The following is a 17835-nucleotide window of genomic DNA, read 5'->3' on the forward strand; positions in this document are numbered from 1 at the left end:
GAGCTCACCAGCTCACAAAGGAGGGCTGCAATCACTGATGACTGTGACACCCTTGTCTACTGATAAGGCAGGAAATATTCCATTTCTCAGTGCACTCTCCACTCCCCCAGACTCTTCATATAGAGTCAGGAGGCAACCCTAGTGCTTGCACTTCTACCTTTGGAATTTAGTCCTTGAGTCATAAATGCTTTCAGTCTTCAAAGATTCGCTATTGACTGAGAGGCAGATTCTGTGTTAATGGGACAATTAAGTCATGGAAGGAGGAGGCTGAGTTGATGGGGAGATAGAGAGATCCCAGAGGCAAACTTTTGCTACCTTCCAAAGTTGAAGTCTTGACCTTCACGCTACCAACGTGAAGGATGTGAGGAAATTTGCCCCTGGAATCTCTCTCCTCAGTTACAGAGCTGGAATTAGAAGCCTAAAGATCTCAAGTTATAGAAGTAAGATCTCCGTCTGTACGACACAGAGAACAAACATCAAAACATCATGATGTTATAAACTTTTCCTTTCTAAAAGTGGAATCTCTACACCAGGTCTCTAGGGAGTTAGATTCAGCCTACACAGTATTCTATTCTAGCAAAATAATTTTATTTATCTAACTTCTTAAATTTAGTTTTTTTTAAAAAAGATTATTTTACCTCTAAGGAATATGAGGAAAGTATTATAGTGAAAGTTGAGAACTCCCTAAAAATGCATTTTTAAATTATTTTAATATTATAGATGTTTATTATTTCTCATACAATGCCTTATTTTATAAGGTGGATGGAAGTTGGAGCTTATTTATTTTGAAGAAATGTACTCTGAATTGTCTGAGTGAGGGATGACTCTGATGTCAATTGACCCATGGATGGGTTAGATATTAATTGACCCATTTTTGGTCCTAGAATAAGGTCATATTTATTTTTGAGATAAATCAAAGGATGATATCAACTGTGAGTCACACAAAGAATTTCGTATTCACAGAGCCTGGCCTAAGGGCTATATAAAGAGACTCATTTAAGGAACTTGCATTGGAAAGGAGCAGGGTAAATTGGGTTAAGCTGTTCAGAAGAAGTGTAGAATGAAGTTTCTTCTGTTGATACTAGCTCTGCAGGTTGCTGCTTCTGAAGCTGCCCCACTGACTGACTATCCAAGCCCTGAAGAAAATGACGTGGCATTCGCTCAAGTAAGAATTGGCACTATAGAATTTATCTAGCCTGATTTTTGTCTTTATTTCACTGACCTGTTTTATCCTGAAAGTACTAGTTGAAAACTGTTTTAGGGAGCTATTGGATTTTAGCACTGTTTTGTTGTTGTCTTATTTTTATTTATTTATTGCTGAAGAGGAATGTAAGAAAAAAGTGTCTGGGAAGAAAAAATTTTCCTCTGCTTTTCTAGATTCTTCTGGCTGGTCTAAAAATTAAATTGATATGAGACAGATTAACAAGAGAAAATCAAACAAAAGTTTCATAACATCCATATATGTGAGAGATTCAAAAAAACTGAGTAACTCTCCAACATGGCCAAACCCTTGCCTTAAAAAGGCATCAGTGTGCAGCCGAGTTATAAATACAGAGCTCCAACAGAAACCTTTCTACATAATGATGTATCAATAAATGTATTTTTTCCAGAGATATTTGGCAAACTTTTATGGCCTCGAGATGGAAACAACTCCAATGACAAAAATGAAAGTCAATAGGAATGTCATGGAGAATAAAATTCAGGAAATGCAGCAATTCTTTGGGCTAAAAGTGACTGGGCAACTGGACACATCTACTCTGGACATGATGCACAGACCTCGATGTGGAGTGCCGGATGTTCAAAATTTCCAACTATTTCCAGGGCGGCCGGTCTGGAAGAAACGTCTTATCACCTACAGGTAACATCATAGCCAAGTATTTTTCTACTTTCCCCTAGGTCTGTGTTCTAGAAACTTGAGCCAATTAGATACAGCTCTAAATCTGGAAGTAGATAGGAAGCATCCCTCAATTATTAACACTACCCCTGTGTTAAAATAGTGTCTCTAGAAGGGAAAACCGTTCGCTCAATGGAATTGTTGGGCTTGCAAGTCCAGAACAGAGTAGGAAAGCCATAAGTAAAAGAAGAATGAAGCTGGATCTAAAAAGAAGCAAGAGAAAGTTTTATAGACTATTTAGATGGATAAATGAAGAAGTCTGGGAGCAGGGGTAAAAGGCATAAGCCTCTACAAATGTAAATCCTTCATAATGGTGACCTGTAAATAAGTGAGTAGAAATCAAGTTAGATTCTGTTTAAGAAGTAAGGTTCCCAAGGATAAATATTTCTGTAGATGAAGCAGGTTTTTCTCATCTGGACTACTGATTTATGGAACCATTCATTCTTGAATGATGCTAGCAGAAATGAAGTATTGTAATAAAACAAAGTTAACACATGGTTTCCATGTATTTTCCTCTTTTGTTCTGCTGGTAAAGAATCAACAATTACACCCCTGACTTGAAGCCTGAAGATGTTGACGATGCCTTCCAGAAAGCTTTTCAAGTATGGAGTGATGTGACCCCCCTGAAATTCAGAAAGATTCATGACAACAAGGCTGATATCATGATACAATTTGCATTTCGAGGTAGAGAACTTGGACTTATGTCATCTGTCTCATTTGGCGTGACCCAAGTGGCACAGTAGTACAGAATATTCTTGCCAATGCAGGAGATGCAAGAAATGCGAGTACAATCCCTGGGTCAGGAAGATCCCTTGGAGTAGGAAATGGCAACCCTCTCCAGTATTCTTACCTGGAAAATTCCATAGACAGAGGAACCTGGCAGGCTACAGTCCATGGGGCCACAAAGAGTTAGACATGACTGAGCATACACTCACACACACACACATAACATGTGTAGAAAGACTAATTTGCTTTTTCTTTTTTAAAAAATAAGAACATGGAGACGCCTATCCTTTTGATGGCCCATGGGGAATCCTAGCCCATGCTTTTGCACCTGGAGCTGGTCTTGGAGGAGATGCACATTTTGATGAGGCTGAAACCTGGACTAAAGGACACAAAGGTAGGCTCCCCAAGCCCTCAAAGAATTAGCAAATCCTAACAAATTCTAAGTTATATCTTGTTTTTGAAAGGCCACATTCTGAGAAAGGATTATAAGGACAGGAAAACTTTTTCTGATTACAATTTTGACACTGAATAAAATTGTAGCACTGTTTCCACTTCACCCTCTATAAATGGAGTATATTGGACTAGATTATTTTAAAGTTCATTTCCAAGAATCTATGAAGATAAACTAGTTTATTAGTATATACTCAGGAACCTTAAGAACCATAGTATGGAAAGAAAAAAGCCATTATTTAGGGGATCAGTTTTTGGCAGTACAATCCATAAACTCGAACAAATACAGATACTAACGCTGTATATGCCAACAATCCTAGAACAGTGTGATCATTTGCATAATTCATTATATGCCAACAATTTCCTAAATTCAGAGTGGCATAAAAAGATGAAGTTTTAGAGGATTTAGAGATCTCTATAAAGAAATACAAGGTTATGTGGTCAGGTAGTCTCTTGTGGTTTGGAGATAAAAACTTCAAAATGCCCCATTGATCATTTAATACCTTGTGTGTACTTACAGAGGGGATAAAACTCATCATCCATCCCAGACAGTTGGGGGATGAGGGTAACAAACATCCCCTGTTATTTGGAGAAGTCACTATGCACTGGAAAATCCAAGGCTTCACATGGGAAGCTTTCTTAATATTCCTATCGGAGATTCTAGACTCTATGACTGACTATATATGGAAAGGAAGTAAAGAGAAATTCATCAAGAGTATGCTCTACTCAGCACCATCATCTCCACCCCCAGCTGACGTTGCTTGCATTGATGGCAATATTTTTATAGACCAGAAAGGCTATTTGTTTTCGTCTGACACATGGCCTAAGGCTTATGAAACCTTTGATTAAGAAGAGAACTTTTTTTTGTTGTCAAAAGACAAATGATTAGGTCCTGGCTGAGCCTCAAATCCTCAGTAGATATGTTACATTTGTGCAAATTTTATCCAAAGGCATTTTGGGTTTGTAATCTTTTCATCTGACAGGAGAAAGGTGCTGATTAGCCTGGAGAATTTTTAAAATTCTAAAGAAACTTAGGAAAGTCATTTAATACAGACTTTTACAGATAGAGAAAAGAAAAGGTTAGAGGCTACCTTGTGAAAAAGCTGGGACCAGACCACTTATTCCCTGGGTCCTATCTTAGCACGATGTATACTTTCTATTTGTCCATGTTGCCTTATTTTAATTTGCTTAATTCTAAGCTTTCAAAAGACTGAATTATTTATGAAAATTCTAATTTAAAATCCTTATTCTTGACTAACTTTGATACAGTAAATTCTTTTTCTTTTTGACACAGTAAATTAAATGAACAATTCCCATAGTCTTTACTGAGTTTCTATCAGGGTGTTAGGTGATGGAGGTGCTTAGATTCAGAAATGAAAAGGGCACAGTCTTGCCACTGAGAAATACACAATCTAAAAGGAAACAGAACACAAACAAAAATCCATTATTTTGAGATGAGAACCAATAGCAATCTTTTGTACCAAGTAGTACAGGAATTGAGAATAAGATAAATTCAGGTTTAGGCTAAATTGTAAAAGGTTTTGTTTACTCTTCCCAGTCTTATGCAGAGTGGAGAGAATTAGTCTTTGCGTCTTCTTTCTCGCTGTTTCGTAGAAGTGAAAGCATCTCTGAATTTGTTACTGGACCCATGTGTTACAGGGAGTGCTTGGAGGATCCGTATTCTTAGAGATCCCTCAGAGAGGTGTGAACTCTTTGCTTATCTTGGGTTCTAGAGATTATTTCAAGATCAGGCTCTGTAGCTAAATGGTGTGTGACCCTGGAAAGTCACTTCTGAGCTTCCTTTTGCTATAGAGAAAGAAAGAAAAAAATGAAGGCATTAGACTATAATGAAGATTTTTTTAAAAATCAGGAATTTTCAAATCTTCTGAGAATTAGGAAATCTGAGAGAAAGGGCACACCCTTGTCTCTTACCTACAAAGATACAGCCTCTGGGACATACAGAAAAAAAAAAAATAACAGTTATAACTATAATGTGGTAGTGTAAATATGTCTAAAGTATAAATATAGTCTCTTTGATTTCATTGGGAATCATGTTTAGGAAAAGGGTGTCCAAGAAATTTTTAGAGCCAAGAAATTTGGATGTAAATCTTGGCTCTGGCACTTGATTTGTCATTTAATCTTGCTGATACTGTATCCTCATCTGAAAATAGAAAACAAAATGACTTCCTTTTGGTTGTGTAAGTATTAGACATAATGTGGTGTTTTTCTCAGTGACTCACAATACTGTACCTTAATATGGATTTAAGATTTGAGCTTTGTAAAGGAAGGTTACCAAAGACTTTTCTATATCCAGTGAAGCCTGATTAAGAGAAAAGCAGAACAAGGTCATGTGAGTTGAAAATTATTTAGGAGCAATGAACACAGCTGTGAGTTATTCCAGAAGTTTTGACAATGGAACATATTTCATTTGAGAGTGCAGCAGTCCTTAACCAGAGGCATACACTACCGCGTGTAAAGCAGACAGCTAGTGGGAACCTGCTGTATAGAAGAGGCAGCTCAGCTTGGTGCTCTGTGGTGACGGAGATGGCTGGGATGAGGGGATGGGAAGGAGCTCCCAGAGGGAGGGGACATATGTATGCATATAGCTGATTCACTTCATTGTACTGCGGAAACTAACACAATATTTTAAAGCGACTATTTTCCTGGTGGCTCAGACGGAAAAGAGTCTATCTGCAGTGCGGGAGACCTGGGTTCGATATCTGGGTGGGGAAGATCCCCTGGAGGAGGAAATGGCAACCCTCTCTAGTACTCTGGCCTGGAGAATCCCATGGATGGAGGAGCCTGGCGGGCTACAGTCCATGGGCTCGCAAAGAGTCGGACACGACTGAGCAACTTCACTTTCACTTTATATCCCAATAAAAAGAAAAGAAAAAGAATATGTGGAAACATTTTTTTGGTTGTCAAAACTAGAGGGGAGTGTGCTACTTGAATTCAACGGTAAAACTAGAGACTTATAAAGATCCATAATGCACAGGACAACCCTGAGAGCAAAGAGGAGTCTGTCCTATAATGTCGACAATGCCAAGGCTGAAAAAGCTTGCTCATGAAGGAGGAAAGTGAGATATTTCTAAAAGTTTCCCTTTTCATGGTGTCAGATGTTGTGTCATTGTTCTATAGATGCCAATAGATTTCACTGGTTCTCTCTTAGGCCCAAACTTGTTCCTAGTTGCTGTTCATGAGATTGGCCATTCCTTGGGTCTTGGCCATTCCAGCGATACACGTGCCATAATGTTTCCCAGCTACAGAGATGTCGACTACAGGATATTTCGCCTCTCTGCTGATGACATACATGGCATTCAGTCTCTCTATGGTGAGTTGAATTTCTTCACCATTTTGCCAAATAAAGAATTTTGCCAAATAATTTATTTTGCCAAATATACTCATGAATAATCTCATACTATCAGCATTTGGATAAACATTAAGATTTATCTTCTCTTTGAACCCCATGAAAATTCTGTGAGGTATAGGCAACATAGATATTATCTTCATTTATGGATGAGTACAAGGGGACCTAGTGTGTTAATGCCTGAGCCAGAGGTAAAACCTGAGTCTTCTGGTCTGAAATCTGTTCTTCCCATCCAGCATACCATTCTCTTTTGAAGAAGGCATATGGAGAAATAATCTAACCAGAACAGGAGAACAGAGTGATCAGATTTTTATTCTCTACAATGTTGCAACCACATGGAAGGGGAAAATATTTGTTGTATTCCTGTGAATGTTATAGAAAACATAAATTGCTTTTTAAGTATTTTTCATCAAGAACATTGAATGTTTTAAAGAGTATTTCTTCATCTTCAAAACTAAAAGGCATTTTTTTTTCTAATGCTTCTTGAAATGTACTTTCAGGACGTCCAGATAAACACCAAGTTCCATCAAATCCTGACAGTACAAACCCAGCTGCTTGTGACCCCAATATGAGTTTTGATGCTGTTACTACTGTGGGAGATAAAATTTTTTTCTTTAAAGACTGGTAAGATCATTTCACATCTAACAAATATTAAAGGCTGATCCCTTAGATTTTTTTGTGTGTGAGAGAGAATGGTGAAACGTGATTTACAAACGAAGTAGATAAAATCTGTGAGTTGGAACTTGAACTTGATTCTGAAGGCAATGGAGAGATCTTGAGGATCTTGAAGCAGGAGAGCAGTGTGATTATATTTGTTTTAACTAGAAAACTGACCTGTAAAAATGGATCTGTGGCAAGAATCTGGGTTGGGGACAGATAAAACAGGTAGCAAGGATGTCAGACTATTTTAATCATGCTGATAGATTTTAATTAAGATGGTCAAATCTGGACTTAAAGCTGTGACAGAGTACCAGACTCGATTCTTGATTATAAAAAAGAGAATTCCAGGATGATGTATGGTTTTTGTCTTAGAACATATATTGAACCAGATATTGGATGGGTGGGGCAGTGAAGAAAATTAGTATTTGATAGATAGAACAAATATTCCCCATTATTGAGTTTATGGAACTGAGATACTTGAGGTTGAGTTGACTTCCTTTAGGTTACAGAACTGGTGCCTGGGCTGTGAGCTCAGACTAGAACCTGGATACCTTGGTTCCAAGCTCCATGTATTTCCATATGCCAGTCTGCCTGTTAAGATCATTGCTAGTATTGGAGGTGATTAAAATCCTCTGCATGTGGTTCTCCTACACAAATGCCCATAGAATAGAATGTGAAGCTACTGGAAAGAAACATGAAGTTCTTTCACAGGTCCTTCCCTCTTCATGGTTCTTTGGTCTACAGAGATCTTTTAATGTGTTAAATGTTTCTTGTCAGGTTCTTCTGGTGGAAGCTTGCTGAGAGTCCAAAAAGCAGCGTTAGTTTAATTTCTTCTTTAGGTCCAAACCTACCGTCTTACATTCAAGCTGCTTATGAAATTGCAGACAGAAGTCATGTTTTTCTTTTTAAAGGTAATTCCAATGTTTAGTTTTGCTATTGAGTCTACTTCTAAGGAAGAGAACAAATTAAGGAAATAGTACTACATTTAAAGAACTTTTAAAAAGGCACTCCAGATTTTTATTAATGGAGGCTCTGAAATATAGCCCCAAATAGGGTAAATATACTTATGTAATATGTAAAGCTTATTGCAAAATTTTATGAAATATAAGATGATAATACTTTGGGAAAAAAAATACAGAGCTATAGAAGGTAAACCATGTTTAAGAACAGGAGTAATATATTTTGAATCTATGAAATAAGAATGATGTTTCTTGTGCTGAGTCAGTATTTCTATTACTCTTTCTGTATGATTACAGTGTACCCATTCTCTTTGTCTTTACAGATGACAAGTACTGGTTACTGAACAATTTGAAACCGCAGTTAAACTATCCCAAGAGCATACATTCTTTGGGCTTCCCCTCCTCAGTGAAAAAAATTGATGCAGCTGTTTTTAACCCACTTTTCTATAAGACCTACTTCTTTGTAGGTAACAAGTTTTGGAGGTGAGCTTTAATGGTTGATGATTTGACCCCTAAGATTTGTGAAAAAGTCAGGGAATGGGATTTTTCAGAAGACAGCTTTTAATCTAAATTTTAAAAAGCCCTTGATTTTTCTACAAGAGGGATCAAGATAATACAGCACTGGAACAGTTGTTTTAAACCTAATTCTTTTCTCTGTACTGTTGGTTTATGATAGGAGATGACAATACATGTTTTAAAAGGAGCACTTTAAATAAAATGTCATGTTACTAATCACAGTGGAAATGAATTGAAAAAGAGAGGTGTCGATGTATGAGACTTAGTATTTGCAGTCAGTTTGCAGGGCGTATGCATTTTCAGATTCCTTTCTGGAAATGTTGGACCCCAAGGAGACAGAATGAGGGAACCATGCTGTGAGTGACAGCAGGTTGTTCCAGGTCTTCACTAGCTGGAAGTTAGAGAGTCAGGCTCTAGCACGGGCAGAAGCATTCTGGCAGAGTGGGGAGAGTGCTTGACTGGAAGTCAAGAAGCCTAGGGTTTGAGTCCTAATCTGTGAATGGTTTAGGTCCTTGGTTTTCCTATGGGTACAGTTTAAACTCTTTCAGAAGAGAATAAGGCAGGTTTTGTGATTCATAACCATGAAATATCAAGCTTAATGTCATGAAATCCATATTTTGATGTAGTTTATGCTGGTTATTTCTTTGCTCAGGTATGACGAGAGGAGACAATTCCTGGACCCTGGTTATCCCAAGTTGATTACTACATACTTCCCAGGAATAGGCCCCAAAATTGATGCAGTCTTCTATTACAACAGTAAGTGGATTGGGAAACCATGAAATGAATGGAAAACCCTTATTAAAATACTGGATTATAGAGTCTTCAAGATCAGAGAAAAGGGCTCCAAATTGGAAGAGAACGAACTTTGCAGTTCTCCAAAGGCCACAGAGAGAAAATCTGCAACTTTTTGGCTCAGAATAGGTGGGCCAGAAGAAAGAGTGAGGTGGCATCAATGATGGATTTATACTAGGGTGGTCTGTCAGACAGGGAGCAGATAATTCTTGCCACTTTCATATGTCTGAGTCTCTGGGATTTCCATCACATCAAGCTGCACAGTATATGTAAGCGAGCAGATAGCAGTCAAGGCAAGCAGGAATCTTTTATACATTTTTATGTCCTGAGTTCTTTAACTTCCTTTCAGTCCCTTCCACCCTTCATGGGTTCTCATGGACTGAGTCTCAGGGTGGGATGAAAGAAGTTTGAATTTATTTGAATTTGTGTTTATGAATGTCTTCCAGCAAGGTCAGGCTAAGCAAGATATCTGTGGGTCAAGATATTTTGGGTTGTATTCCTATCCCCATGTTTTATTTACTTTCCCCATCAACACTTCTATGTACCCTACCTGAGTTCACTCTCCTCTCTTCCATTCTGAATTCTCCACCTGGAGTGTGAATTTTCAAAAACATTTGCATTTTTAAGAGTCAGTCTTAAAGACCGAACAAACTTCTCATTAAAGATAATAAAGATATTTATGGTGAAAAGACTAGTAATAGGTAGATATCTGAGGGCAGGATATCTAATCAAGAAATCCAACTTCATAATCTTGAATTTGATCTTGTTTAATCTAGGTTATCTTTTTTTTTTTTTAAGAATGCAATCAGAGAATTAAAATATTTCTTTTTTTTTTTTTCATTTTTAGGACACTACTATTTCTTCCAAGGCTCTATATTACTTAAATATCATGTCCTAGCCCAACGTGTCGTTGAAAGTCTGAAAAGCAGTACTGTGCTAGGTTGTTAGTAATGATATAATTACTGGTGTTTGTCAGTTCACTTCAGTTTAAAAAGTATTTATTATATACTTGCTATGTGCCCAGTACCATGTATGGAGATATGTTATCATAAGGTAAAATCTATGAACCACAGATAAATGACTATATAGGCAAGTGATTATATAATATATATAAGATTATTTGATTTTGAAAATGCTCATTGTCAGTTTTTATTGAACTCTGAAGAGATACCTTCAAAGGCCAAAAGAATATCTTGGTTCCTAATATCCTTGAACTGACCAATTTTAATTATTTCTTTGGCTTAACTAAGTCAAGAAATGATTAGTCTCTGTAACCACTGTATGTTTCAGCAAGGGTATTTTAATTATTTGGAGGTAAAGGCAGAAGGAGAAGAGGGCAACAGAGGATGAGATAGTTGGATGGCATCAGCAACTCAATAGACAAGTATTGGGCAAATTCTGGGAGATGGTGAATGACAGGGAAGCCTGGTGTGCTGCAGTCCATGGTGTCGCAAAGAGTTGGATACAACTTGGTGACTGAACAGCAACAACAAAAGTAGACTATACTTAGAACTTTTTAAATGACAATTAATGAAAGTAATATATAAATAAATCATATAATTATGGTGATAATATAATTTTATTCTATTGTTTGTGTTGACTTTTCTGTTATCTTTTATAATATATGTATTGCTCAAATAAAAACTTGAAAGAAAGTATTTGGTTTTTAAGAATTTTTTTCTTTAAAAACAGAATATGTGTTTTGAAAATAATTTTGGACCTACTATTAAATAATAGTTGGACTTCCCTAGTGGCTCAGACAGTAAAGCATCTGCCTACAATGTGGGAGACCTGGGTTTGATCCCTGGATTGGGAAGATCCCCTAGAGAAGGAAATGGCAACCCGCTCCAGTACTCTTTCCTGGAGAATCCCATGGATGGAGGTGGGCTACAGTCCATAGGGTGGCAAAGAGTTGGACACGACTGAGCTATTTCACTTTCACTTTCTTTCTTTCCACTTTCACTATTGAATAAAATGTCTATTACTGCATAAAGGGGTGAAAGAGAGATAAGGCAACCAGAAACAGGAAAAAGTCATATTTGTTTTGGTCACTTGCCTAAAGCCACCTGAGTCTTTGGTCTCAAATCTAGACAGCATTCTCCAGACCACAAACAACCCCAAGGACCACCTGCAGTGCATGACCTTGAGCCTGGAGAGAAAAAGGAATGAAATGCGAACTTCCCATTTCAGTAAACTTTTCATCACAGTCACGTCAGGTTTCTCTTAACACACATTCTCTCTCTCTCTCTGGATTGCACATATATTAAAATACGTGCACTTAACATATGCACATAATCACTAACAACTTATGGGTTTGTGGAACGCTCGTAGTTTTCTATGTATTTTCACATCATTGCTGATTGATATATTCAAGATCTAAGAAATGGTCAAGCCTATTTCAACTCAGGAGGAGGGCTTACAAATAGCTGAGAAAAGAAGAGAAGCTAAAGGCAAAGGAGAAAAGGAGAGATATACCTATTTGAAAGCAGAGTTCCAAAGAGTAGCAAGGAGAGATAAGATAACCTTCTTCAGTGATCAATGCAAAGAAATAGAGGAAAACAGTAGAATGGGAAAGACTAGATATCTCTTCAAGAAAATTAGAGATACTAAGGGAACATTTCATGCAAAAATGGGCACAATAAAGGACAGAAATGGTATGGATCTAACAGAAGCAGAAGATATTCAGAAGAGGTGGCAAGAATACACAGAAGAACTATACAAAAAAGATCATCTTGACCCAGATAACCATATGAGATCACTCACCTAGAGACAGATACCTTGGAGTGTGAAGTCAGGTGGGCCTTAGGAAGCATCACTATGAACAAAGTTAAAGGAGGTGATGGAATTCCAGCTGAGCTATTTCAAATCCTAAAAAAATGATGCTGTTAAAGTGCTGCACTCAATATGCCAGCACATTTGGAAAACTCAGCAGTGGCCATAGGACTGGAAAGGATCTTTTTTCTTCCAATCCCAAAGAAGGGAAAGGCCAAAGAATGTTCAAACCACTGCAAAACAGTACTTATTTCACACTCTAGCAAAGTAATGCACCAAATTCTCCAAGCTAGGCTTCAACAGAATGTGAATCGTGAACTTCCAAATATTCAAGCTGGATTTTGAAAAGGCAGAGGAGCCAGAGATCAAATTGCCAACATCCTTTGGATCATTGAAAAACAAGAGAGTTCCAGAAAAACATCTACTTCTGCTTTATTGACTACACCAAAGCCTTTGACTGTGTGAATCACAACAAACTGTGGAAAATTCTTAAGGAGATGGGAATACCAGACCACCTTACCTGCCTCCTGAGAAATCTGTATGTAGGTCAAGAAGCAACAGTTAGAACTGGACATGGAACAACAGACTGGTTCCAAATTGAGAAAGAAAGGAGTACGTCAAGGCTGTATATTGTCACCCTGTTTATTTAATTACATGCAGAGTACATCATGCAAAATTCCGGGCTGGATGAAGCACAAGTTGGAATCAAGATTGCCGGGAGAAATATCAATAACCTCAGATATGCAGATGATACCACATTTATGGAAGAAAGAGAAGAACTAAAGAGCCTCTTGATGAAAGTGAAAAAGTAGAGTGGAAAAGTTGGCTTAAAACTTAACATGCAGAAAACTAAGATCATGGCATCTGGTCCTATCATTTCATGGCAAATAGATGGGGAAACAGTGGAAACAGTGAAAGACTTTTATTTTGGGGCACTCCAAAATCACTGCAGATGGTGACTGCAGCCATGAAATTAAAAGACGCTTGCTCCTTGGAAGGAAAGTTATGACCAACCTAGCCAGTGTGTTAAAAAGCAAAGACATTACTTTGCCAACAAAGGTCTATCTAGTTAAAGCTCTGGGTTTTCCAGTAGTCATGTATGAATGTGAGAGTTGGACTATAAAGAAAGCTGATGTTTTTGAACTGTGGTGTTGGAGAAGACTCTTGAGAGTTCCTTGGACTGCAAGGAGATCCAACCAGTCAATTCTAAAGGAAATCAGTCCTGAATATTCATTGGAAGGACTGATGCTGAAGCTGAAACTCCAATACTTTGGCCACCTGATGGGAAGAACTGACTCATTTGAAGAGACCCTGATGCTGGGAAAAATTAAAGGCAGGAAGAGAAGGGGATAACAGAGGATGAGATGGTTGGATGGCATCACTGACTTGATGGACATGAGTTTGAGTAAACTCCAGGAGTTGGTGAAGAACAGGGAAGCCTGGCGTGCTACAGTCCATGGGGTTGGAAAGAGTTGGACACGACTGAGCAACTGAACTGAACTGAATCTTTATACCCACATTACAAGCTATGTATCAGTATCCTGATCTCACAGGTTAAAAAATGAACTTCATAAAAGTTAAAACATTTGTTCAAATTCACATACACATTAGGTAGCAGAAATGATGCAACTGTTGTTTAATCAAACCTATAAAACAAATAGAGACAAGAGTTTGTAGTGCCTTCAAATTAAATTCAATCTCTGCATTTCATTTGTTTTTAACATCATCTTAGCCTGGACTTAACCCTTTCCAAAATTTTTCTTTCTCAAATGTTCATATTCTTGAAAACTGAAACCTGGATATGTCTCTTGTCCCAACATATGTCTGGTGGTCTTCAATTTGGAGGTGCCTTTCATGAATTTCTGACCTTCTGACTTCCCTCTCCTCTTTCTAAGTCCAGTCTTTCCTGTCAATTATCTTCCACTTGTGCTGTTAAGACAAATGTCTGTGAGCAGTGAATATATTTTACTGAGATTCCAAAATCCTAAGTCTTCTTACTCACCAAGGCTGGTCAATATTCCAATTCCAGAAAATTACCATTGAAAATCTTGCTGGCCATGAATTCGTAAGTGTTCATCAAAAAAACCATCTCTAAATTTCTGACCATAAACACACAATTCAGTACCTTTGTGGCTCAAAACACATTTCACAATCTTTCCTTTCTTTGAAAATAATATTTTATGTGTTTATAAAATGGGAACATTTTGTTCTAGGTCATGAATTTAGAGAAAAAGTGGAAAAACTTCTCAAACCTCAAACTTCATTTATGCTCACATCTCCCTCAAGATATTTTCTTGTCAACTTGACTGCTCCAAAAAAAGTACAGAACCTGGGAGTAAGATTCTTGTTGCTGTTAATAATTTATTAACTATTTTATCTTGCCCTTAATTATTGAGCCAAATAGTATCAGATCATGCTCCTTCTTAGTTGAAAGATTATCAGTCAACAGAATCAAAGTGGCAAAGCAGAAAGAGCTTAAGTTTGGGTGAAACAATTCTCAGAACTGTAATATACACTTACTGGCTCTGTGACACCAAACAAATTGTTTACTTTCTCTCTGCCCTTTTTTCTTCATTCTTAAAATAGAAATAAAAATGTCTATTCTACTCCTCCCTACCAGTGAGCTGACACCAGCCCAGAGGGCCCGCAGACCCAGCCTGTGCAGCTAGCCCCAAAGAAACATGACCCCACCTTCCAGCAGGCCCATACTCACTGCACGAGGCAAGACCTAGCAGCCATCTGTGCCAGCCCTGCCTTCCAGTGTGCCCACAGTAGCTGGCCCAACCACAAGAGAAAGGGGCACTCCTACAGCACATAGCTTTGGTAACCAGAGGGGAGCATGTTGATGAGCCCCATGATGCCACTTTTCCAAGATCTGGAAGTGCAACTGACATACCTGATACAAATACAACACAAAAAATTAGGCAAAATGAGAGGGCAGAGGAAAATCTTCCAATCAAAGGAACAAGACCATATCTTTTTTAAAAGTGAAGACTGTATTACACACTCCAAGAAAAGTAATAGGCTTTAATTATCTAAAAGCATATAAAATAATGAAAGTTCAGAATCTTTACTTCTTTCTTCTAATGGTATAATTTTAATGGGGAGTAAGCTGGCACCCTACCACTAGCTGTGTAGGTTTATGTGAGTTAGCCATGCTTTGGTACATAGCCAACTCTACTTTAGCTATTACCGCAATACAGTTTCATTCTATCCTTACATAATGTGACCTATCCAAAAATGTGTCAACATTTACAAATCATGACTCATAAGAAGATGAGTTGTCTTAACCATGGCAAAGCATTGCCCAGGATCATTACATGGCTTTGTCAGGGCAATGAGTATTACTGGTTACAGATATCTGACTTAAGCCCCAGAATATAATACTTATGAATTCCAGAATTTAAGTAAATAATATATGGAGAACTAAAGAAGAAGTAATTCAGCCGAGTGTAAATACTCCAAACCTTCTTCTTTTACGGCACAGGGTAGAGACAACTTTTTCAGTGAGAGACTGAACAGAAGAACAGACAATAATTAAACTATACATGAAAACAGAACTTTGACCCATTATCTGTAGCAGTCTGCCCAGGAAACCAATCCCTTTATATGCAATAAACAACCCAGGCAAGCAGCGTGTAAGTGCAAGAAGCTAGATTGATATCGCCAGTGACAATCTAGGAGGCTAAAAGGTAGCTTTTGTGACAATCCAAAATGTCCAACATTTGCTGAGAAACTGACAGCCTCTCTCTTTTTGTCTTGTTTCCAACTTGGATCAATCAGAAAAATTCAAATATGTACCTCCTAACCAATAGCACAGGATGCCCACTTCTAGTTAGCCCAGCTACAGTGTCCCCATATCAACAGTTTCCAATCAGGATACATGTGGAAACTTCCCTTTCCCCGACCATAATGTTTTCCATGTGTCTGTCTGCTTTGAGTTTGTCTGCCAAAACATGATTTTCAGTGGCTGACTTTCCTCTATAGCAAGCGCTGAATAAATAGACATTGCTTGGCCTCATTTAATCTTTGCTTTTTTCCATACTAGGCACAGACCTGTCAAGTCACAAAGAAAGGAACTGTGAATCAATCTTAACTGTGAAAAGTGAAAGTGATAGCCATTCAATTCTGTCCGACTCTTTGCAACCCCATGGACTGTAGCCTGCCAGACTCCTCCATCCATGGAATTCTCCAAGCAAGAGTACTGGAGTGAGTTGCCATTTTCCTCTCCAGGGGAATCTCCTCAATTCAGGGATCAAACCTGAGTCTCCCGCATTGCAAGCAGATTCTTTACCATCTGAGCCACCAGGGAAGCCCTTAACTATAGACTAGTTAATCTCAGTTCTTCTCATTTTACAAGATTAATGGCATGCCATACCTTCTTCAAGAGATGGAAAATTCTTCAAGAGATGGGGATACCAGGCCACCTTACCTGCCTCCTGAGAATTCTGTATGCAGGTCAAGAAACAACAGTTAGAACTGGACATGGAACAATAGACTGGTTCCAAATTGGGAAAGAAAGGAGTACATCAAGGCTGTATATTGTCACCCTGCTTATTTAACTTATAGTCAGAGTACATCATGCAAAATGCCGGGATGGATGAAGCACAAGCTGGAATCAAGATTTTTGAGAGAAATATCAATAATCTCAGATATGCAGATGACACCACCCTTATGGCAGAAAGTGAAGAAGAACTAAAGAGCCTCTTAATGAAAGTGACAAAGGAGAGTGAAAAAGTTGGCTTAAAACTCAACATTCAAAACACTAAGATCATGGCATCTGGTCCCATCACTTCATGGCAAATAGATGGGGAAACAATAGAAACAGTGAGAGATTTTATTTTCTTGGGCTCCAAGATCACTGCAGATGGTGAGTGCAGCCTTGAAATTAAAAGACGCTTGCTCCTTGGAAGAAAAGTTATGACCTATCTAGACAGCATATTAAAAAGCAGAGATATTACTTTGCCAACAAAGGTCCATCTAGTCAAAGCTATGGTTCTTCCAGTAGTCATGTATGGATGTGAGAGTTGGACTATAAAGAAAGCTTAGCACCAAAGAATTGATGCTTTTGAACTGTGGTGTTGGAGAAGACTCTTGAGAGTCCCTTGGACTGCAAGGAGATTCAACCAGTCCATCCTAAAGGAAATCAGTCCTGAATGTTCATTGGGAAGACTGATGCTGAAGCTGAAACTCCAATACTTTGGCCACCTGATGCAAAGAACTGACTCATTTGAAAAGACCCTGAATCTGGGAAAGATTGAAGGTGGGAGGAGAAGGGGACGACAGAGGATGAGATGGTTGGATGGCAACCACGACTTGATGGACACGAGTTTGAGTAAACTCCAGGAGTTGGTGATGGACAGGGAGGCCTGGCGTGCTGCAGTCCATGGGGTCGCAAAGAGTCGAACACGACTGAGTGACTGAATGGAACTAATGCCTCCTTCTTCTTCTTCTTCTTATTTTTTATCCTTCCTGTCCCTTTTCTGTCTGTATCATCTCTTTCCTTATATGGGACTTATATCTGCAGTCCTCTGGTTCTCCATACGGCTCACTTAGATTATAATAGCCCCTATAAGCCAGTCAGCTTTACCTTCTCCTCCTGCTAGTCCAGCTCATCACTACTACCAGATAAATCTCCTAGAAGCAGTGTTCTCATTTATCTGGCAGAAACATTACGTGGGAAATTTTTCAGTTTAAGA

General features: G+C 38.3%; 1 protein-coding gene across 1 annotated transcript; it reads left to right on the forward strand.

Annotated features, from left to right (window-relative positions):
* Window positions 1-1015: 1015 nt before the first annotated feature.
* Window positions 1016-10988, forward strand: MMP12 (matrix metallopeptidase 12). The gene is made up of 10 exons (XM_055547427.1): window positions 1016-1165; window positions 1611-1858; window positions 2430-2578; window positions 2889-3014; window positions 6240-6401; window positions 6938-7061; window positions 7875-8008; window positions 8380-8539; window positions 9225-9328; window positions 10212-10988. The coding sequence occupies exons 1-10, from the start codon at window positions 1061-1063 to the stop codon at window positions 10310-10312; spliced, it is 1413 nt and encodes a 470-aa protein (XP_055403402.1). The 5' UTR covers window positions 1016-1060; the 3' UTR covers window positions 10313-10988.
* Window positions 10989-17835: the final 6847 nt, after the last annotated feature.

Source organism: Bubalus kerabau, chromosome 15 (genome assembly GCF_029407905.1).
Source record: "Bubalus kerabau isolate K-KA32 ecotype Philippines breed swamp buffalo chromosome 15, PCC_UOA_SB_1v2, whole genome shotgun sequence".
NCBI classification, from domain to species: Eukaryota; Metazoa; Chordata; class Mammalia; order Artiodactyla; family Bovidae; genus Bubalus; species Bubalus kerabau.

Excerpts from the sequence above, each read along its gene's own strand:
- MMP12 (XM_055547427.1), top strand. The coding sequence starts at position 1,061 with ATGAAGTTTCTTCTGTTGATACTAGCTCTGCAGGTTGCTGCTTCTGAA. Across the intron at positions 1,166-1,610 it reads ATGACGTGGCATTCGCTCAA|AGATATTTGGCAAACTTTTA; the intron begins GTAAGAATTGGC and ends TATTTTTTCCAG. Across the intron at positions 8,009-8,379 it reads TCATGTTTTTCTTTTTAAAG|ATGACAAGTACTGGTTACTG; the intron begins GTAATTCCAATG and ends TTGTCTTTACAG.